This window comes from Canis lupus, chromosome 33 (assembly GCF_048164855.1).
Source record: "Canis lupus baileyi chromosome 33, mCanLup2.hap1, whole genome shotgun sequence".
NCBI classification, from domain to species: Eukaryota; Metazoa; Chordata; class Mammalia; order Carnivora; family Canidae; genus Canis; species Canis lupus.
This window is the reverse complement of record NC_132870.1, coordinates 30,060,245-30,083,377: the sequence shown is the minus strand read 5'-3', so window position 1 is coordinate 30,083,377 and position 23,133 is coordinate 30,060,245. Positions and strand designations below refer to the sequence as shown.

At 38.0% G+C, this 23,133-nt stretch overlaps 2 protein-coding genes across 14 annotated transcripts in view; one reads left to right on the top strand and one right to left on the bottom strand.

Annotated features, from left to right (window-relative positions):
* GAR1 (GAR1 ribonucleoprotein) lies at positions 1-17,854 on the bottom strand. 8 transcript variants are annotated; one of them, XM_072810613.1, is made up of 7 exons: positions 17,703-17,854; positions 7,907-8,113; positions 6,296-6,450; positions 5,736-5,795; positions 2,201-2,339; positions 704-772; positions 1-296 (listed from the first exon to the last, which is right to left on the bottom strand). In XM_072810613.1, the coding sequence occupies exons 2-7, from the start codon at positions 8,100-8,102 to the stop codon at positions 283-285; spliced, it is 633 nt and encodes a 210-aa protein (XP_072666714.1). In that variant the 5' UTR covers positions 8,103-8,113; positions 17,703-17,854; the 3' UTR covers positions 1-282. The 8 variants fall into 8 exon arrangements, with proteins under 8 accessions (XP_072666714.1, XP_072666709.1, XP_072666710.1 ...); XM_072810608.1 differs by lacking the exon at positions 17,703-17,854 and adding an exon at positions 8,689-8,908; XM_072810609.1 differs by lacking the exon at positions 17,703-17,854 and adding an exon at positions 8,618-8,746.
* Positions 8,794-23,133, top strand: part of CFI (complement factor I) — a 60,505-nt gene continuing 46,165 nt past the window's right edge. For 3 of the 6 annotated variants that reach the window (XM_072810599.1, XM_072810598.1, XM_072810597.1), the window contains exon 1: positions 18,688-18,885. In XM_072810599.1, the coding sequence (XP_072666700.1) occupies positions 18,829-18,885 (57 nt within the window). In that variant the 5' untranslated portion in view covers positions 18,688-18,828. Of the gene's footprint in view, positions 9,075-17,060; positions 17,187-18,687; positions 18,886-23,133 lie in introns of those variants that run through there. The other 3 variants (XM_072810601.1, XM_072810602.1, XM_072810600.1) reach the window with 3 other exon arrangements.

The following is a 23,133-nucleotide window of genomic DNA, read 5'->3' as shown; positions in this document are numbered from 1 at the left end:
TTAAAGAAATAAAACATTTTATTTTAAAAATTCCAAGTATGCTTCAAATGAAAACTGCCCATTTATTAAGCCCCCAGAGTTCCAAGCGTTATACAAAACATTTAAACATTTGTTCATACTTTTAGAGCAAAATCGCTTATTCTGTTGTACTCATTTTTGCATGGTGATGACATTTTAGTTCCACCGTCATAAAATGACCAGTTCTTCCAGACTTGCTCAAGAAACAAGTTTCTGAGCCATTGACGTAGATCATGCAGGAAGTTTCTCTGCCAACTCTTACACTTAATGTCCTCTCCCTAATTAAGAGAAAATGAAAGTATTAAGGCTATAGTAAATGAATTTTTAATAGCACTATAAATAAAATCTCAAGCTTAAAATCAACATTAATTCTTATACTATGTAGCCAACCAATTTACCAAATTTAACTGTCATTCATACTGCTTTTTCAAATTAATTCCGCAAAACAATTAAAAGTAGGTGAAAAAATTCAAAGGGAAAAGCAAGAAAGTGACATAAAATAAAGATCTAAATTAGGCTAAAGCAAAGAACACCATGGTGTTCCATATACTGGGGAAACAGAAATAAGACTGAATAAAAATTTTATTTTATTTTATTTTTTTTTTTTTTCTGAATAAAAATTTTAAATGGTAGGTAATACCAATCCTAGAAATTCAGTGATTCAAAGACTATTTTTCACACTCACCTCTGAAACCACCACCACCCCTTCCTCTGAAGCCTCCACCTCCACCTCCTCTTCCACCTCTAAAACCACCTAAAAATAAAGGAAATATTTATAAAAATTATGGTAGCCAATCCTAATCTGATAAGCCTAATAACCTACGTTACAATTTTTTAAACAAGAATCCTATTTTAATGAATTACCAAACTCGTAACTTTAAAGTTCCATTTAGCCCTACTATTAAATGTATGAGTAATTCAACTTCTGCTGAATTGCTTTTTTGATTAAACTAAGGCTTTTTATTCTAAGAACAAAAGGTAACAGATAGGGGTGGTTTCACTCTGGGGGTATCATAATAAATAGAATATTTAAAGTTAGTTGAGCCACATATGGACCATCACTGATGCTCACATATTTAATAAGAAAATTAAAAATTTTCATTTATCCAATACATATTTGACCTCCTATTTCAGTCTCCATTTTTACTTCTTTTGATTAACTTTGTAAGGAATGATGAATTACATTAAGAGGAAAAAACATATTCCCAAAACAGTGGTATATAAATATAAAAGTTTTAAGAAAACAAATGAATTTTTTTCAGTGTCACATGAGAGACTGAATATAGAATGGGAATGAGGGGGATCTCATTAGTGTCTCAAAAATATTTTAAAAAGATATATCCAGATTTCTTAAAGAGATTATCTCCTAGCTACCTGGATAAAAAAAAAAAGCATATTTAGAATGAAATAATTAAATTGAGAAAGGCAAAGTTGGAAACAGACTTCTTTCTCCATTCTGTTTCAGTAACAGAAGATATCCAACCAATTTTTGGCTCCTGTTCCCAACTACTTAGGCTCTGCCATCATCCTGTTCCCCACCACACCACTACTCAGATCTAGGCATACTCAATACTGCACCACACCTTATCCCCAACCCTGCTCATCATCTAACAGTCCACAATGGTGAATGTACCAAAACTTTAGGAAATACATATATCAAAATGCTGAAATCAAAGCAATAACTTTATTGGTAAGCCTTTGACATGACATCAGAAGATAGAATCTGGATTGCCAATTAACTGGGCAAATTAATTTTTGTAAGCCACCCATTTCCACATCTAAAATAAGGCTATCGCCTATCTCACAAGGTTTTGCTGAATATTAAAAGAATACACATAGATATTAAAAGAATACAACTAGCTCTCAGCATATAATCAACACCCAATAATATTAATTAAAAAACTAAAACTCAGTCAAGATAATCTTACACTTTATAAAATGTACAACAAAACATGGATAACCCCAAAGATAAAATCCCTCAAAATTATACTTTATTAGATTTTTTAAAAAAATAAGTCATTGAAACAAAGCATTATTACTATGGTAATCTGTCAAGATTTGAAAATAGCTTTTCTAAAAAAAACATAAAGGAGGTTTGCCTATATACAAAATTAAGTTGTACTGTGTGAATTGGCTGCAAGTTTGAAATCTCACTAGAAAATTTCCCCAAAAAACAACTTACCACCTCTACCACCTCTGCCACCTCCTCCTCTTCCTCCTCCTCGACCTCCTCTGCCACCACCTCTTGGAGGTCCCTTCTCACCTGGAGGTCGAGGTAAAAACCTCTGTAGTGGTAGCAGTTTATATGGGTCTATATAAAACTGGAAGTATGACAGAAACAATTAGTGTGATGGCTTGGGAAGTGATACAGTATGATCATTAAGGATCTACACACTAGACTCAAGACTGCCTAGGTTCAAATCTCAACCCTATTAACTACTGTGTAACCGTGGGCAAAGACTTAATTTCTCTGTGCCTTCATGTCCTAATCTATCAGATGAAGAGAATGAAGCAGCTACCCCATAGTCTTCATGAAGATCAAAAAAGTAATGTATACAAAGCCCTTAAACTTTCCACACGATAAGCATTACAAGCATATAAATAAAAATGAAGGTCAATTCAATCTCATTTCTCTTTATAAATTGATGTCTTCTAAAAATTAACTACCTTTTCACAATAGAATTGCCCTTAAAACTGTTAAGAATTTAACATTAAAATTCAAAATGAAGCACACACTATTTATTTCAAAACTTTGAAATATTTGAAACTTTGAAATATTGAAAACTATTTCAAACTACTGATCAAATCAGTAAGTATTTGCTGAACATACAAAGTAATAAAAGATATGCATAAATTAAACCCATTCTATTATTCAGGATTAAAGAGATTATTTTTCATTATAATGAAACATAATGAGGCATATTTCACAATTTTACATAAAACATGCATAAGGAGTTTCAAATGATAAAGTATTACTTATAAGATGTCGGAATCCCTCTTTAGATACCACCTTTTATCACTCTTCCCAGAGTCCATTCTCTCAAAAGTAGTGTCTAGCTCTGCAATGCCCAATACAGTAGCCACTAGCCACATGCGGCTATTTAAATTAATTAATTAACAATTAAAAATTCGGGCAGCCCTGGTGGCGCAGCGGTTTGGTGCCGCCTGCAGCCTGGGGTGTGATCCTGGAGACCTGGGATCGAGTCCCACGTCAGGCTCCCTGCATGGAGCCTGCTTCTCCCTCTGCCTGTGTCTCTGCCTCTCTCTCTCTGTGTCTATGAATAAATAAATAAAATCTTTAAAAAAACATACACACAATTAAAAATTCAGTTCCTGGGACACCTGGGCAGCTCAGTGGTTGAGCATCTGCCTTTGGCTCAGGTTGTGATCCCAGAGTCCTGGAATCGAGTCCTGAATCAAGCTCTCCGCCGGGAACCTGCCTCTTTGTGTCTCTCATGAATAAATAAAATCTTTAAAGTAAATAATAAATAAATAAAATAAAAATTCAGTTCCTCAGTTACATTAGCCACATTTCAGGCACTCAATAGCTACAAAAGGTTACTGGTTATTTTACTAAGCAGGTATTTACTAAGCAGAAAATTCAATTGGATAGCCTAGGCTGGATAATGAGGACCTGAACCTGAGCAGTGGATCTAGAAATGAAGAGAGGTAGAATGTCCCAATTTAGCATCCGTGAAAAAAACAAACAACAACAAAAACACTTAATAATAAAGTCTCAGGGGCCCCTGGGTGACTCAGTCAGTTAAGTATCTGCCTTCCGCTCAAGTCATGATCCCAGGGTCCTGGGATTGAGCCCCACATTGGGCTCCCTGCTCAGTGGGGAGTCTGCTCCACCCTCTCCCTCTGCACCTCCCCCTGCTTATGCTCCATCTCTCTCTCAAATAAATAAAATCTTTTTAAAAAATAATAAATCCTCAAGTAAGCAATACTGTGACAAAAGACAGGCATCCAGATCAAATTTAAGTGGCTATCACAGGCCAATTCTTTTTTTCAGGTCACCAAATAAGAAGCCTGGCTCTCAGGCCTGCCTGAAGCAGCTGAATTTCCCAGTGGCTACTTGCCAGTTTCTACAGCAGCCATATGCCAGCAAGAAGGCACTGTCCCCATCTAGAATCTCTTACACCAATCTGGGTTCTGTGCCCACCACTCCATTGGCTCCATGACCTTTTGCCCTGCCTGTTGCTAAGTCCAAAGAACTCTGCGGCAGTACTTTGCCATAGCTGACCACTTCTATTCTCCTGACTCAGAAGATAACTACTTTTATGAAACTCTCCTGGTTTGCCTCCTCCTTTACTGGTGTTATTCTTAGTCTCCAGATAGATATAAAATTTAGGAGATACCCCAAAGCTCTTTTTCTTACTCTTTCTTCCTAGACTGTATCATATACTATCTGCACAATGACAACCTGCAATCCCATCACTAATCCAGGCTCTTCCTTTGAGCTCCTATGTGAATATCTCACAAGTGCTTCAAACTCCTCATGTCTAAAAGTGAATTCATCGTCTTCCCCCAATTTCCTTCTTCTCCGGTGTCTCCCATTTTGGTACATGGTGACACCATCCACAAAGATCTGAAATCAGACATCTGAAAGATGGTGATATTTTTAACTTCAATTGTTAATCAACTACCAAGATCTATCAATGCTACTTCCTGTATTGTTCATAAATCCATCCACTTTTCTCCATTTCCACTGTCATTATTACCCTGGTCCGAAACACCATTTCTTCTGGGACTGATGCAACAGTCTCTGACCTGGCCCCTTCACATACAGTACTAACCCCTTTCCAGGGTGCTCTTTAATTTTTCTAGTGCTCTTTTTAAGTATAATTTAACTGTATTTATCCTAATATTTAAAAACAAAACTAAAACTAAATGCTTTCCCATGACCTAAGGCCTTAGTAACCCTGCCCCTGCCTACCTCTCTAGTCCCTCCTAAATGATCTATGTCCAAGCTACACTTCAGCCTTTTTCAGATCCTTAAACTGGCTGTCTCAGAGACCTGTACAGTTTTCTCTACTTATAATGTGCTTCCCACCTGTTTGAATAGCAGTGGTTCCCAAGTGCTAATCTAATTACATCAAAATTATCCAGGAGCCTGCCTTTTTACAAATGAAGCCTGGTCCCTATCTGAGGACTTACCAGCTCCAATTTCTAAGAGTGGGACCAAGAAATACATGACCTTAAAAGCTCCCCTAGATATTGTGATGAGCAACAAGGTTTGGAAATCACCTCTAATCAACTTCCAGGTCTCAGCTTCTAGTTTATTCAGAAAGCCAATATACTAAATATGGTCCCACTACTAACATCCTCATGGCAATCTGCAGTTCTCCTTCACAGCATTTATCATGTTTTGAAAGATCTGTGAAATCATTTAATATCTGACTTCTCTCAAATAATGTTTCCTAATTTAACGCTTTATTTAAAAAGTTTGGTCATGTAAGCTTTCAGTAAGAATCTTGCATAAACGAAAAAACATACTGTAGCAGTTACAGAATTTGCCTAAGAGTAATTTCTGAAAGCTTGTATTAAATTACTTTTAAGGATCAGTAAGTTCAACATTTAAAGTACAGAACATATCAATTTAAGAGCTTCACTAGTGATATACTGGAGGGTTCAAGTGCTCTAAGTAGCACTGTCCTAAGGAAGGTCATTTACTTACAAAACCAAAGATCCTACTTATCAGAAGCTTCACTCACCTTCTGCAGTTTTTTAAAGGAAGATGCCTTCATATTTTCTGACAATTTAACAGAAAAATACTATTAGTTACATTAAGGAATAAGCAATTAAGATCACAAGAGGTAACCTTCTGAATTCCTATGTAATTTTAAAAACAAAGCTATATGGAAATATCTAGAAAAAGTAAGAAATAAGTTTCCAAGAGGAAATGAAGTTTTTATTTTTAAAACTTCTAATTCCACGCTATTCCAGTAGCATCATCATAAATAAAACTTCTAATTCCACGCTATTCCAGTAGCATCATCATAATCAAAGCAAAGTACCTTAATCCTGTAGCACTTACCCAAATGGTAATCACTTCTAAAACCTTCCAAAAAGGAAGTTACTCTATTATAGTCTTCCTTTTCAATACGGGGAGATACATTCTCTTCTCTTGATTCTCCTTTATGTTACAATCTTACCAATACTCTCTCCCAATTGAATAAAACAAGAAGTTTAATTAAAACAATACTTAGCTCCAGAAAAAAGCAAATGGTAACCTTTTAATGAGATCACTGGGTCTTCTAATGAAAAAGGATACAAAATCTCTAAGTTGTCCAAATATTTCATCCACTTTACCAATTTGTTCTTTGTTCTCTAAATAAACTGGAGCATTAAAATAAGGCACCTTATTTTCGTCTGTAGTACATTTACAAACTATGTCATCTTCACAGGGATGCAGGAACTCTCCTAATACTGAAATAGGACAAGAAAATGTTAAAATGTAAAACAGTTTCAAATGATATTGACCAACATCATCTGGAAGTTTCTTCTTGGGTACCTGGGATTTCACTTATGTGTTCTCCTCTGAGGCAAAAAAAAAAAAAAAAAAAAGCCAAAAACTCCACATTAGCTCTGTGACCTGGGGTAAGATTCTTTTCTCTGATTCACTGTCCTATTCTTAATAAGGGCAAATAGCAATACCAACACCCTATATATATTACTATGAGGAATAAATACAATAATAAATGTCAGGTGCTTAGAAAAGTACCTGGCACATTGAGGCCATCCAACCTATAACAGGTGTTTTATTATAACAATAAGTATTATTATTAAGCACCATGCTTACATTCTGTCTCTTCATTTCCCCGGTCCCTAGCTGTAAATCAGTCTTTGTTCTCCTTTTTTCCTCCCTTTAATAACCTCCTACTACCACGTCTTTACCAATGACTCTTCACTCTTTTTCAGGGACGCGTGGAATCCAAAATAACTACCTCTATTTCTGACCGTCACCCCAAACTAAAAAACTCATCACATCCCTCCAAAACCAATTCTTCATCCCTATCACCCAAAATCCAAACCTGGAACCTTTTATTCCCAAGAATTAGCCAAGTTCTACTGAATTTATTTCCATTGAAATTGCTCTCCCATCAAACCCGTCCTTTTTTTTCTCCTCACTTTCACTACCCTCACAGTGCATCATGCACGGACTGTTGCATGCTTGTGGGCTGGGACCTATGACTCTAGCCATTGCACTCTTCAAACCATTTTGCACACTGATCCAACCAGTGTGAGGTTGCACTCTCTTCATCACTTCTCCTTTTTGATGTAGGCTTCTACTATCAAATCTGTCTCACGTCCCAGGACTTCCATCCCACCTCATTGATAATTACTTCAAATCTACTCTCATTAGGTTTTTTTTCCTTGGCTTCCCTCCCCTCTGTAGATTCCCTAACGAGCAATTTTCCTCACTTCTCTTACTTATGAAAAGCAATGGAGAGCATGGGCTTTGGAGTCAGAAAACGTGGCTTTGTAGCTCAAACGGATCACTTATTAATATGATGCCAGCAAAGAAACTTATTACTACGACCCTAGCAAAGAAACTCAACTCTCACGGTTTTCTTACCTGTAAAACGGGGACAACAGGAATAAACACACAGTATTACCTACTTAATAACTTCCTTTCAGCCCAAGCTCAAGTTCCACCTCCACGACGCATTCTAAGTGTTGTTCTGCCTTCTTGATCGCCCCTTTACATTTGAGCGCTACAACACGATTGTAAGTCAGCTTACAGCATCTCCAGACCCGATTCCCCAACCCAGCAGCAACTTCCATAGGAGAGCTGCTAGAGCTGCCTTTCAGCACGCTCATTTCCCAAACTTAAACCCACAACCTCCGCCCCCAAGTAGGTTAAGCTTTGAAACCGACATACAAACTACGTGCTCCGGAGGTCCTTGGTCTTGGCCTTTGTTAAAGCCTCCGCGGCCACCTCCTCGTCCAAATCCTCCTCTACCACCACCGCCGCCTCGGAAATTACCGCCTCCACCTCGGAAGTGGTTGTTGCTTCCGCCGCGACTGAAGCCACCACCTCGATTAAAGCCTCCACGACCACCGCCTCGAAAAGACATGCTTACTCTACCTGGTAAGAAAAACAGTACGTATCTTTTTGGTCATTGTGGCCTCTGGGTGCACCACCCTCTGTGCCACGGTCAGAACATCATACAGCGGGACAGTAAGAAGTACAGCAACCTTGCCACCTCACCCAAGGCCACGCCGCCAGAGATGAACCCGAGGGTGAGGCGTGTCACCTTCCCGTTGCCCTGTGCGCGCGGACCGACCGCTCACCAGCCTCTCCGCCCCCGGTCAGTATCTCCTCCCCCAGCAGGCAGAAAGGTCTTCACGCCACATTCCCTTCCTTCCCCCCTCCCTCCGTAGCTGGGTCCCGCGTCCAGACATCCTCAGACCCCTCTGCTCGCCACCGCAACGCACCGGAGCCACGTGCACCTCCGGCCCCGCTGCCCCCACCCACCCGCCAGCCCGGTACTTCCGCCGTGAACGAGCCTCCTCGGCCACCGTACCCGCACAAAGGTGGCGGGGAGCGACAAGAAATTCGAACGACTGATTTACAAAAAAAGCCAGTCACCGGCAGAACCGGGGGCACTGTCCCATTTCCAAAACGGCCTTCAGCGCTGGAAGAGCGGCGCTACTACCCACCGTCAAACAGTAGTTTACGGCAGTCGCGTCCGTTTGCCTACGAGGAGCGGAGGAAATGACGTATAATAGTGGCGTCCGTTGACTCGAGAAGTTGCCGGAAGTGCGGCCGCGCTGTTGCCCCGGGAGATGGTTGGCGTGAGAGTTCCGCCCCCCTCTCCCGGGGACCTGGCGGTTCCAGGTGGCTGGGAGCTGGTGGGGAGCCCTGGCTTCTCAGGCTGCAGAATGGTCTCCTCGTTCGTTAGTTCGTCGCCAGCCCCAGCAACTGTACTGCCCCGTCTCTGAGTTTGCAGCTGCGCTGTACGCAGGGGTGGATCTGGTGGGGTCGCGACCCGCGCAGGGCTTCCTGCGTTCTTCTGAGCGCGTGTGTTTCTTCCGGACCTTTTGAGGTAAGCTCGACTGTGAGGTGAACCGGGGCGGTCCTTTTGTCCCGTCGTTACGCTTCGTTAAAGGAAGGGGGGACGTGCGTGCACGTGTGTTCTTTTCTTTAAAAATGTTTTTTTTGGGGGGGGATCCCTGGGTGGCGCAGCGGTTTGGCGCCTGCCTTTGGCCCAGGGCGCGATCCTGGAGACCCGGGATCGAATCCCACGTCGGGCTCCCGGGGCGTGGAGCCTGCTTCTCCCTCTGCCTGTGTCTCTGCCTCTCTCTCTCTGTGACTATCATAAATAAATAAAAAAAAAATTTAAAAAAATGTTTTTTTTCCTAAAAATAAAATAAATAAAAATGTTTTTTCTTTAAAAGTATATTTTATGTAACAAAAAGCGAAGCCGTATTTTTAAAAAAATTATTTTAAAGATTTCATTTATTCATTCATGAGAGGGAGAAGCAGGCTCCATGCAGGGAGCCCGACATGGGACTCGATCCCAGATCTCCAGGATCACGCCCTGGGCTGCAGGCGGCGCTAAACTGCTGAGCCACCGGGGCCTTTTTTTTTTTTTTTTTTTTTTTTTTTTTTAACCTTTTAGTTAGGCGATCTCTACACCCAACATAGGGCTGGAACTCACAGCTGGGAGCGGAAGAGTGTCAGGCTCTTCTGACTGAGCCAGCCAGGGGTCCCTGGAGAGTAGGTTTTGAGCACTGACACAGGCCGTGGACCATCTATGCTACAAGCCCCTCTATCCTTTTTTTCCTTTAAGACCTTCATACCTAATTTAAGCTTCCGGTGAGATTTCTCTACCAAGGAAAGCTAGTGATCTCCTATTTGTTAAATTTGGTTGGTCTCTTTTATACTGGAATCTTTCGAGACCTTCCTTCCTTTGGTATTTGACACAGTCCACCTCCTCTTCTTTGAAAGGGTGGGGATTGGTACCTGCTTCAGAGGGCTGATGTAATTGGGAAAGAACTTTGTGAACTTCGCTATGGGAATACTAGTGATGTAGTTTTGGAAATATAGGTGAGGTTTGCTGGGGTGAAGTCCAGAGCCAACCACCAAGAAAGAATTCTTGAGACGTCTTTGGTGCAAAATGGTGGTTCTGTTCTGTTCTGTTTTGTTTTGTTTTGTTTTGTTTTTAAAGCATGGGGGCAGGACCCACGGGCAGGAAGAGTGCTGCTGCCCCCGGCTAGTGAGGGCTGGCTGATTATATACCTGGGAGTTGAAGGTAAGGAAAAGGGAAGTTTCAAAAAGATTTCCGTATGTTGGGGAGGACCTGTAAGATACTGGAGGCCTTGCAGTTGTCAAGTTGATATGAGAGAGCTTGGTTCTTGCCTCATGGAGTTGAAGAATGAATCTCATGGACAATAGAGAGTGAGCAAAGCGATAAAAGTTTAGTAAGCAGAGGTACAGAGAAAGTTCTCAGAAGCCAGAGGGGTCCCCACAGGATTGCCACAGGGCTTTTAGTGGCAGTCTTTGATTGAGAACCGGGCCAGGGAGCCCAATGGCCTTGAGATTCTTGTGCAGTCTTGGATTGATCAGAGAGTATTGATAACACCATAATGACTGACTTCTTTGTGGTCTTGTGAGTTTCCGTGATTACTTAGTAACCATCAAAGGGAGATACTCCCCAACATTTTGGAGCTAGGAAGCCAGGTTTATTATTTTTCTCTGTTTTTACTGTCTTTGTTTTCTTGGGATGGGTGGGAGCCTGACTCTGGACCTTTCGTTTATGGGAACCCACAGATTTCTGGGAGCTTGATTCTCAGCCTTTCCCTTAACTTTCCCTGCCTAGCCCCATTTGCCGCTCCTTCCTACATCAAAGTTAAGTTGTTTTTCCTCTAGCGGGGCATTAACATTAAGATACTTGGGAACTTCCTGGGGGAAAGTCACATATATTCCCACCTAGGAGTGGAAGGGGGGTGTTGCAGGGTGTGAGCTTGTGCTTTGTCCTCAGCTAGCCTTCTGTTCCCTCATCACTAGGAATCACAATATGTTTTCTGCACTATTCTAAGCCCCTAAGAAGCCTAGATATAAAAGGAACTTGATAAATGTATTTTTATTCATATTTGGTAAATGTATTTTAAATACTGTATATCATGAAGAATATTATTCATAACGGCCCTGCTCTATTTTGCTTTGCTTCATTTAACTTTTATGTTCAGCGTTTAGCTCTATTTGGGGTCCGCTTTTATTTCTAACTCACTGTGATAAAAATTATTGAAGTTTTATAAGACCTTCAGGATTACCTGGTACCCCTTTATTTTACTTCTTGACAGCAAGAAAGTAACATTCAGAGACGTGAAGTAACTTCAGCCACTTAGAGGAACAAAGTAGAACCCTAGAGTCTCAGAGTTTTCAGTCCTTTTCGGTCCCAACCCTCATCTCTTATTCTTCCCAAATTGTGCGTCATTCCCGTTCCCTGTTAGTCTTCATGATAGCACCATACCCTTGGTTTCTGAATCTTTGGACTCAGACCTCTGAGTACTCTGCTCTATCATTGTTATCAATCTAATTTGTTACACAATAAGAGAAACTAATACAGATTTTGGTTCTAATTTGTTACACAATAAGAAAAACTAATACAGATTTTGGTTCTCAGCGCAAACAGAATGTTTGCGCTGAGAAGTGGACTGTGGTAATACTTCCAAGAAAATAGGCGAGATTTTGCCAAATTCTTTGAAGATCAAGAATGGCTGCAGAAACTAGCCTACTTAGGAGACATTTTTTCCTTACATGACCTTGTTGAATTGGTTGAGTACGTGCGGCTCAATCTCACGACCTTGAGATCATCACATTGGACTTTAAGTCGTGTTTGTAAAACAGTTTCTAACAAAGTGTAAAACAAGAAAACTACACAAGGAAATCAGAAAGGAAAAATGAAATCTTTATAATTCACTCTTAATGACAAGCTCCATGTTTTGCAATCACAAAATTACAAAACAACAGGGAGGCATCTGAGTCATAGCTTTACTTAGAATTTACTCCTTGATTTTTTTTTTTTAATCATATCAGGGAAAGTTTGTTTGCTCTCTGGTAGCTGTGGGTATGGAGAGGCTGGGGAAGGATAAGGAGATGATACAGTTCAAGAGGGAGAAGCTGATGCCATCAACCTATCACTACCCTCTCAGTACAATTCAGCACTCACTAATTATCAATAGCATCCCCTATCTCACATCAAAAACAGAGTGGACTCTACCAAATGGACATAGTCATGCAGACACTGCCATATAGCTGAAAAGTCTCTAGCAAAATTACTAACAGAGCTGCTTGATCACTTTTCATTACTGCAAGTACTGGCATTGCATGGAGAAGGAAAGTCAAAAAAATTAAAAATTTTCCCCTTTCTTTTTTTTTTTGAATTCCTAGTGACTTCTCACAGAATTCCTAACGGCATCTACAGAACCCAACTGAGAAATCTACACTAGATTCTAAGTTCCCGAAGAATGGACACTACAGTTTGTTTTGGAATCCTAAGCATTTAGCACAGTGCCTATAAAAAAAAAAAAATAATGCCCAATAAGTATTTGTTACCTGAACTAAACTGAACTTTATAATTTGAATTTCTGACCATTTATTGTGTTTGTCAACAAAGTGACTACAGAATAATGGACAAAGAGATTATAAAAGAAATGGAGGGGGATGCCTGGGTGGCTCAGCGGTTGAGCATCTGCCTTCAGCTCAGGGCATGATCCCGGGATCCAGGATTGAGTCCCACATCAGGCTCCTTACAGGAAGCCTGCTTCTCCCTCTGCCTGTGTGTCTGCCTCTCTCTCTCTCTCTCTCTCTCTCTCTCGAATAAATAAATAAAATCTTTAAAAAAAAAATGGAGGGAAAAAGAGAAAGCATATAAGTAGGATACATCCATTTGTGCTACTGAAAAGTTAGGAAATCTAATTAAAATACTTGGTAAGGAGATATTCTAAACAACAGAGAAGAGAAAGGGCTGAAAAACCTTATACTAGAACAAGATGTTCTAAGGACTTAGCCAAAGTTGACTGTAAATTGGAAACAATATGAACTCATGACTTTCTTTTTTAAAACTTATTATTAAAATTTCAAACATAAAAGTTCACAGAGAGCGGTATAACAAACCTCATAATTCAGTTTCAACAATTACCAGCATTTTGCAAATCTTGTTTCATCTATCCCTTCATTATTATAATATATATAATTATAAATTATGCATATAAACTTATTTTTTTTTTAGATTTTATTCATTCATAAGTGAAACAGAGGCAGAGACATTGACAGAGGGAAAAACAGGCACCCCACAGGGAACCTGACATGGGATTCAATCCTCGGACCCAGGATCATGCCCCGAGCCAAAGGCAGATACATAACCACTGAGCTACCCAGGCATCCTTAAAATATTTTATTTTAAAAATAAATATTCTTAAATTTGTAATTCCAAAATATTTTATTATCTTATAATTATTTATAAATTACTATTATATATTTTTCTATATATATATATATATATATGTATGTATATATGGGGGGGGGGCTAGAGTATTTTGTGGTAAGCTTCACATAGCATTTCATCCATAAATCTCCACCAGAGGACTTTTTTTTTCCCAGAGGACTTTCTAAACATAATCACAATACCATTATCACAGTTAACTAAAGTAATAATTCCTTAGTATCAGCTAGTAACAGTCCATGTAGAATTTTCCCAGACTATTTCAAAATGACTTTTAAGGTTGCTTTGAGGGCAGCCCAAGTGGCTCAGTGGTTTAGCACCACCTTCATGATCCTGGAGACCTGGAATCAAGTCCCACGTCAGGATCCCTGCATGGGGGGGACTCTGCCTGTCTCTCTCTCTCTCTTTTTTATAAATAAATTTTAAAAAATAATAATTATGACAGCCCACGTATTTACTTGAACCTACAGACATATGTGCGTTTGTGTGTGTGCATAAAATAGATGTCAAGTGTTGATGTTATTAATTACAGACTGCTGAATCCTTTTTAAGATTTTGTTTGTATCAATTTGCTGACATTTTACTTGGACTTTTTGCACCTATAGTCATAAATGAAGTTAATCTTTCTTTTTCTTTTTCTTGTAAATTCTGGTTGTATAGATCCTTGTTAGGATCCCTGCGTGGATGATTGTGCAGGAGAGGGATACAGTGGGATGTGAGGCCTCAGAAGCTTTCCTATGGCTTATTTTTCAAATGCAGAGACTTCCTGAACCCCATGAAGTTGTATATACCTGGAATGCTTCTTTGCTTCTCCTGCCTCACTATCCACTCAGGAACTGCTAAGTTAGAACCTGTTGGGCAGAGAGCCTTCTGTAGACTTTATCTTGGAACAAATGCTGAAGTAAGTTGCCCCAAGAATGGGATACGGGCTCAGGGCACCTGACTGTCTCAGTTGACAGAGCAGGTAACTCTTTTGGTCTTGAGGTTTTGAGTTCAAGCCCCTCATAGGTTGGGGTAGAGATTACTTTAAAAATAATAAAAGAATGGGCTGCTGGCTCAATTGTTCTGATCTTTCTTTAATTGACCACCTGTCCATCACTTCTCTCAGATTCTACTGTCTCCATTTATTTTGTGGTTTCCCTTATTCTGGATACCTCGCTGTCACCTATATAACATTTCTTAAACTTTGAGTTTTGCAATTAATCTTTTCCTCTGTTATACATCTTCAGTAACTCTTCACTGTTTATATCCTATTGATGGAATCCCTCTTCAGTTTTTGATGGTGCAATGGAATTATTTTTATTTTTATATTTATTTTCAATGACATGTTGGGAGGGAAGAGATACTAACTATAGAGAATGTCAGTCATTATGAACCATCTATTACATTTTTTAATTGTTTATAAGAAAGTCATTTTCTTCTATTGATTTTGTATCTAGTCATTTTAATAACTGACATTAGGTCTAATACTTTTTCAAGCACTTTTATCTAAGTAGACTGTCATTTTATCTGCAAATAATGGCAATTTTGTCTCTTCTACTGCAATAATTTTTTCATATTTATTGCCTGCAATAGCAACAACAATATTTAAATATATCATCTTTGATTTTTTATGGGTTTGCCTCTAGTGTTTCACCATTGTACATGGTATTTACTGTTGGTTTCTATCCTTTATGATATTAATGATATTTGTTCTTTTTCCAGATTGCTCACTTTTTAAAAATTAAGAATTTATGTTAAACTCATATTAAACACCTTTTCCATATTTTATGATGTAATTATACATATTATCTTATTTAATCTATTTTAATTAATTAAAAAATTTAATATACTGAATTATATAAATAGATATCCTAATGTTGAACATCCTTGTAAATTTCTAAAATGCTCCCCACTTGGTCATTATATTGTTTTTAATATGCTGTGATTTGTAATGTATACTTTGCTAATATTTTATTTAGGGTCATTACATAGAAATGAATGATTAATTATAATTATTAAAGATTTATTTCAAAGGCCCATCTTACCATTTTTTGAGTATTGCTAATAAATTGGAGTGCTTGGGGCAGCCCAGGTGGCTCAGCGGTTTAGCGCGACCTTCAGCCCAGGGTGTGACCCTGGGGGCCCGGGATCGAGTCCCATGTTGGGCTCCCTGTAGGGAGCCTGCTTCTCCCTATGCCTGTGTCTCTGCACGCCCCCCACCCCTCGCTCTGTGTCTCTCATGAATAAATAAATAAACAAATCTTAAAAAAAATAAATTGGAGTGCTTTTCATCTTTTTCTGTGTTCTAGAAAAGTTTAAATAACAGAAGAATGATCTTTCTTAAAAGGATTAGTAAAATAAAATCTTTAAAAAAAAATAGGGGCTCTTGTCTGGCTTAGTCAGTAGAGTATGTGACTCTTGATCTTGGGGTTGTAAATTCAAACCCCACGTTGGGTGTAGATATTACTTAAAATCTTTTTAAAAAGAAAGAGTTAGTAAAAGTGTCGTTAGGGGTTAAAATCTTTAACTTTCTATTTTTTCTTAGCTATTAATTTATTTGAATTTTCTACCTCTCCTTGCATAAATTATTCTGATCATTTTATTTTCCTTGAAATTTTCATCTGGATCTTCAGATTATTTGATAAATTGCACATACTTTTATTACTTAGGGTTCTAAGTGACAAGCTACCAAACCAACTCTGAATAACTTTAGCAAAAGAAAATTCATTTGGCAGATAATAGGATGTTCAGACTATTGACAGAAGGCTAAGAAGTTAGGCTTAAGAACTGAGGATGGTCAGGAAGGTGAAAAGGAATCACAGGAAACTTGTCTTATAACTAACAGCTAAATTGTCTGACTGGTGCACTGCTGCTGCTGCTGTTTCAATATATAATTCCCAATTGGTACTTCTGTTCTCTTATCACTTAATTCAAGATTCAGACATGAAGAAAAAAGACTCTGATTAGTCTCTGCTCTAAAAGGGAATGGAAAGAGGCTGGATATGGATTTCTTAACTTGTTTTGAAAAGCAGGTGCTGGGAATTATTCTCCCACCCAAACAACCCATAATAGAAGAGCAATAATTCCACAAAGAGAATTGGGAACCTATTATGAAGGAAAATGGATGTTGGCAGCCCCCCTAAAAATTGCCACTTCAACAGCTTTCCTCTAAAATATTTAACCCTCTCTCTTTTTTAATTTCTCAAAATCATTCATTGGTTTATATATCAAATTTGCTACTTTTTTACTTTCTGGTTTCTTTACTATTGCTTATGTCTTTATTATTTCCTTTTTATCACTTGATTCATTTTATTCTTTTAATGCTATCCTGAGTTGTATGCTTTTATTGTTGTAAAAAATTTATAGTTTGGATATTTTTGCTGTTGTTTTCTATTCATTCTAATCACCCCTTTGCTTTAAAATTGTTTCAGTTGAATTTCTTTTAGAGATAAGAACCTTGATGCTAGTTTTAGCAATATTATAAAGTGTATCAATAAGAATTTTGTCAGTGAAACCTAAACAATTGTAAGTATTTTAAACAGGAAAGAAGATCAGAAACAGTTCTTGTTCACATGGGATAAGCAACAATATACATTACAGTTTTTCCATAGATCTTATCTCCCATCTTCTGTCATAATAAAGTCTGAAGAGATTTGGATCATCTGGATTTCCTGTAAAGCATCACACTGTTCCATTACATTGATGGTTTTACCTTGATGAGAGCAGGTAAGCAAGAGGTGGCTAGCCTGCTAAATGCCTTAAAAAGATACATATACTCCAGGAGACAAGGCTTGGCACATCAATAAAATTTTTAGGAAGCCAGTGCTTAGAAAACTGCCAGGATATCTTCTCTAAACTAGAAGACAAATTATTTATCTTGAACTGCCTTCACAAAGAAGGAAGGCTCCAGGAAGTTTGTGAGTCATGACATTAGGTAAGCAACTGAGGCTGGCAGATGTGGAAGCTCAGGGTAAAAGGAATCTAGAATGGATAGAAAAAAGGCAGAGGATGGATGAGCATCACCTGCAGCCTCAAGAGCAACTACAAGGGCCAGGGCCATCATTTTTTCTTACCACCTCCCTCTTCTAAATTTTCCCTCAGGAAGAAAAGCCTACCGTAGTTTTGAAGGAGCCACTCTTGGAGCATATATGAAAGGTAGACCTAAGAGGTGCAAATGGTGCACTCTAAAAATGGGAAGATGAGTTTCCCAAATTCCACTTCATGGAAGGGTTTGCTACCTACCTGTGAAAAGTGTGATGAGGAGACATTTCTTCTGATGACAACTAAATGTCAGATCCTTCCGAGTCTGCCTCAGCTGCAGAGAATGGCCTCACCTAAGGGGATGCCTTTCCTGGACAATACACACCAGGTGACTGAGCAAGGCAGGATTTAACAGTCTAACCACTCCTGCCTGACCCAGAGACACTGTGACAGGCCACACTCACTCCAGAGCTCCCCATGAGTTAACCAGGGCTTTGTTGAACCTGCATTGCAGTCTCACTTTTCTCTCTGCTCACTCCTGCTTAACCTCACTTCCTTTCACTGGAGTTAATTTCTAACTTGTAGCCCCAACTCTGTCTCATGTCTGCTTCAGGAAAACCCTAACATTTATTTCACAAATAAAAATGAATCCTGCACTACACTCGGTGCTGGGGCAATAAAACTTATTTTTTAAAGTTTTCTATGCTGGGGTACCTGGGTAGCCCAGTCAGTTAAGCATCTGCCCTCACCTTGGGGAACCTATGGTCTCAGGGTACTGGAATCAAGCCCCACATTGGGCGCCCTGCTCATCTGCTTCTCCTTCTCTCTCATCTCCTCCCCGCTGCTCATACTTTGTCTCCCTCTCTCTCAAATAAATAAATCGTTTTTTAAAAAAGTTTTCTATGCTCAGACAATATAATTTGATCACAGCATAATGGAGCATGGTAAAGGAAATGTTTTGTTCAGGATATTTACTGTATTCTTCATAGCCTTCAACATGATATACTTTTACTTACCTCCTCATCCTCAAACTTAAGGGAAAACACTCTAATTTTATTTTGCCAAAAACACAAGCAATTTTCGTTCCATGTAGTTTCTGTCTTCTCTAAAAAAGCAAAATTGAAGGGCTATTAACAAACTGTGGAAATTGTTTTCCTCTGGAGGAAACATGCTCCCTATTGGTCACCTCACTCAGCTATTTACTGGGAAGGCCTTTTTTGGTTTCAGTTACGGTAAAACTCTGGATTTTAGCCAAATTCTCTGAGTTCAAAAGTGCAAAGCTCTTTAGGAGACTTGCTCTTTCTAAATATTTTTTCAAAGGTTAAAAATTAAATTTCAAAAGAATATCCAGGGTGGAGAAGAGAGACAGACCCTGAAAGTTTCCAATATGAAGCTTGTTCATGTTATTTTGTTACATTTGTGCTTCTGCCTAAGTTTTTGCAAGGTAAGTAACTCAATATTTAGCCTATTTTAAGTAGATGTTTTTAATATTATAAGAATGTAAGAAAAATCTTAAGACATGGGTGAAGGGAGGGTAAAATAAAATAATATGAAATCAGACAGGGAGACAAGCCATAAGAGACCCTTAATCATAGGAAACAAACTGAAGGTTGCAGGAGGGGAGATGGATGGGAGGATGGGGTAACTGGGTAATGGGCATTAAGGAGGGCATGTGACATAAAAAGCACTGGGTGTTATATGCAACTGATGAATCACTGACCTCTACCTCTGAAACTAATAATACACTATATGTTAATTAATTGAATTTAAATTTAAAAAATTTAAAATAAGTAAAAAAGAGAAAAATCTTAAATATATTATTTTGACTTTAGAGATTACATAGTTCAGATACCAACAGTGGCAATATATAGTCAGTAACAAAGATTTTGTGTTAATATCTTGATGAAAGTGCTTTAAGAAATTGCTTTTTTTCATGTTCTCTTATCTGTGCATAAAAATTAATTGAATGAGAATTTTACTAATAGAGATCTATAATTTACAGTCATTGTATTAAATCAAAAAGTATTTACCAAATCCTTCTACATGCAAGGTATAGTACTGGGAAAATAGCATGTCTGATCTCTTCCTTCAACAGCCCTTCGGTACAGTGGTAGAAAGATGACATGACAATGAGGAAGTAATAAGATTTAAATAACATTTGAGAAGGAACTGTTGCAAGATATTCAATTGCCAAAAATGTTGTAAATATCATGTGCCAAAGGACTTTAATGAGGGGAAAAATTCCCTTCCTGTTAAGAGACCAGGAAGAGTCTATGGACCAAGTGGGATTTGAGCTGGATTCGTAATTGTGGATTAGTGTAGAGAAACAGAGTAACTTTCACCCTTTTCATACCAGTTATATGGTAGAAGGATAGTAAAACATTAGTTTCCTCCAGGTGAATAAATACATTTGATCAGAATGGAGACAGTGGGGAACTTGAGCAGTCAAAACTGATATGACAGATTATAGCCAGGCTGAAAGATCACATATTAAGTTATATAGGTTTAAGATATTTTAGACAATTATTGATTATTGCCTACTTTTGTGGTCAAAGCACTTTGAAACAGTGTTACAAAAGCTGTTTTGTCTTAATGCCAGTTTAGAGAAGCAAATATTTAAAGAAAACCACCTAAGAAATCAGAATTACTTACTTTAAATAAGTTTCTTGTAACTTCTAAAATATATATGCAATGTTTGTAACAGAACAAATGAAAATAAACTAAGTGCTCATTCATAAGAAATTGATTCAATTATTGTACATCTATAAATGAACTATCATGTAGCTATTAAAATGACACATTATATATTTATTGAGACAAAAGCCCTTACTAAAATCTTATTTTTGTTAAAGAAGAAAATATACACACATTTATGTATCTGTGTGTACACACACACACACACACACGAATACATAAATATAGCTGCTCATATAAACAGCAATTTAAAAGTTCCTGGGGGGTATATATCAAATAGATACCAGTTGGTATCTTAAGTAATGAGATTACTGGTGATTTTTACTTTTTGTTTTATACACTTATGAATTTTCAGAATTCAGAAATTCTGTTTTATGCATTATTCATCTTATTTTTTTAAGATTTTATTTATTTATTCAGGAGAGACACAGAGAGAGAGGCAGAGACATAGGCAGAGGGAGAAGCAGGATTCCAGTGGGGAGCCTGATGTAGAATTTGATCCTAGGATCCAAGATCACGACCTGAGCCAAAGGCAGATGCTCAACCACTGAGCCACCCAAGTGTCCCCATTATTCATCTTTTTAAAATCCAAATAAATGCATGTTATTTTAGAATAAGGAAAAACTTGTTTTTGAGAAAAAGACATTTCAGCCACATTTTCTATTCCCAGAACAAAACCAATAAAAAACAAAATAGTATTTTTCACTTACAGAAAGGGAGCCTCTTTTACTGAATAATCATCCAATAATAAAGTTGTCTTCTTTTCTTTAAAAAACAGAATTTTGTAGGAATTACCATATTTGTGAAAATTTCTGAACTTCTTAAAATATTAGTTTATAAAAGAAAATGTAATACTAGGAGAAAACTATTTTTAAATGGAAGTTACCATACAGACAACATGTCTTCAGATGTGTTCAAAGAAGTTTTAAAATGTGTCTACATTTTCTAAATGAAAATATGTACATCTGGAAGAAATTTTTGTGATTTTGAAAGTGGAGACCAGATTTCCCTCTAAGGAATAAAAAGTCCCACACCCTTTTTTATATCAAAACTTTCTGATGGACTTATTTGGTTTTGGTTTTGTTTTTTGTTTGTTTGTTTGTTTGTTTGATGGACTTATTTGAAGGTGAATTATGTCAATAACAAGAGTGAACTGGTGTGAGATAAACAGGATATTCTGAATAGTGAGAGAATTCTGGTTTTGCTGCCCAGATGTAGAGATAAGGGGACTCAGGTTTCTCTGGGAGATAAAACCAGAACAGAGGGATTGGCTGCTGCATTAATGACCAACATATATTAAAGAATAGGGAAGCCAAATGTTTCATTCAATATGGTTGTTCACTACTGTGGGACTATTGTACTGTAACATAAACCCCAACCAAAACCCCAAATTTTTATTTACCCTAAAAGTTTATTACAAGCCTAAGTTTATATCAGTAATATTTTGGAAAGAAAGAATTAGGGTGTGTTCAGCAGAGTGATGAGATGATGGAAAGACAATATGCACAGGAAGCAACACACAATGCAGAGAGTGAGTGAGGTCAGCAAAAATGGCAGAGTAGGCAAATCCAAACACTTCACACACACACACACACACAATCATGCATTCTCTCAGGGGCAACTTTGTCAGAACTCTAGTTATTAATCAAAGGCTACAGCATCCAAGTAAACACTGAATGAAGGAAAAGGCAGCTTAAAAATGGTAAGAAAGCTCTGTGGCATTTCTACTTGACTTTGCCCTAACCTGTCCCCAGTTCAGTGGCAGTCTTGAAGATGGCAGTCCACGTGTGGAACTCTCATCCCTAGCTCTAGAAGGAGCAGAGCAGAATTTATTTAAAAAGAATAGGGTTTGTTCTAACCTGCCTGAGGGGATACTGGAAAGACTGACCAAATATATTTGTCTTTGTTTTGCCTAATTTAGAACTCAACTCAGAGTGGAAAGGCAGTGATCATTCCTTAAAAACATTGTGAAGCACTAAACAACGTGCAGCTACCTAGACAAAAGATTACGGTTGAGACAAACAGGAGAGTGCCAAAGCTTGGAGAAAAAATTAGGGAGAGGGTTTCTATGGGAAATTGGACCATTTAAAAGTCCCTGTGAATACTTGGGAATTTAAAAAGCAACACACATGCCCAGGGTAGAATGCATGCTCAGAAAAGATCTAGGAAGACCCTAAGCCTATACTTCTAAATGATCTCTAGGCTCAGTGCAAGCATGAAGTGAAGGCTAGGAGAGAAATTGTAAATGGCCTGGCTAAGTGTAGAAGGGGCCATTATTCTACAAAAAAAAAAAAAAAAAGGTTTTTTTGTTGTTAATGATTTAAGGAGTTTCTTATTCTTTTTATTTTATTTCTCCTCTCATTTCCCTTTTCCTTTTCCTTCTCTCTCTCTCTCTCTCTGTCTCTCTCTCTCTCTCTCACTCACTCAAAGAAATATTTGTCCAAACACTAGCTTACTGCAAGGTAAAGGAACAGAAACTTCAGACACTACACATCACAAAAAACAAACTTCCTACAAAAACAGTTTAGAAAACTCACTAAACAAACAGCTACAGTGTACAGCAAGGAAGAAAAGCAAACCTTGAGTAGAAGGAAAAATATGATTTCAAGAGTTATTACATTGTAATATTCAAAATGTCTAGTTTTACCAAAAACATATGAAGCATGCAAGGAAACAAAATGTGTCCCATTTATAGGAGAAATTAACAGAAATGAGGAAGAACTGACTTGGGACTTACTAGGGAAAGACTTTAAATCAACTAACTTAAATATATTCAAAGAGCTAAAGGAAACCAGGAAGATGAGGCATGAGCAAACATATAATATCAATGAAGAGATAGAAATCATAAAAAACAATCAGGAATTCTGGAGCCTAAAAGTATAGCAGAAATAAAAAAACTCACTAGAGTTTTAATAGTAGAGTGAAGCAGGCAGAAGAGTAAGTGAACTTGATCAGTCAAATTATCCAGTTTGAAGATCAGAAAGAAAAAAACAGAGAA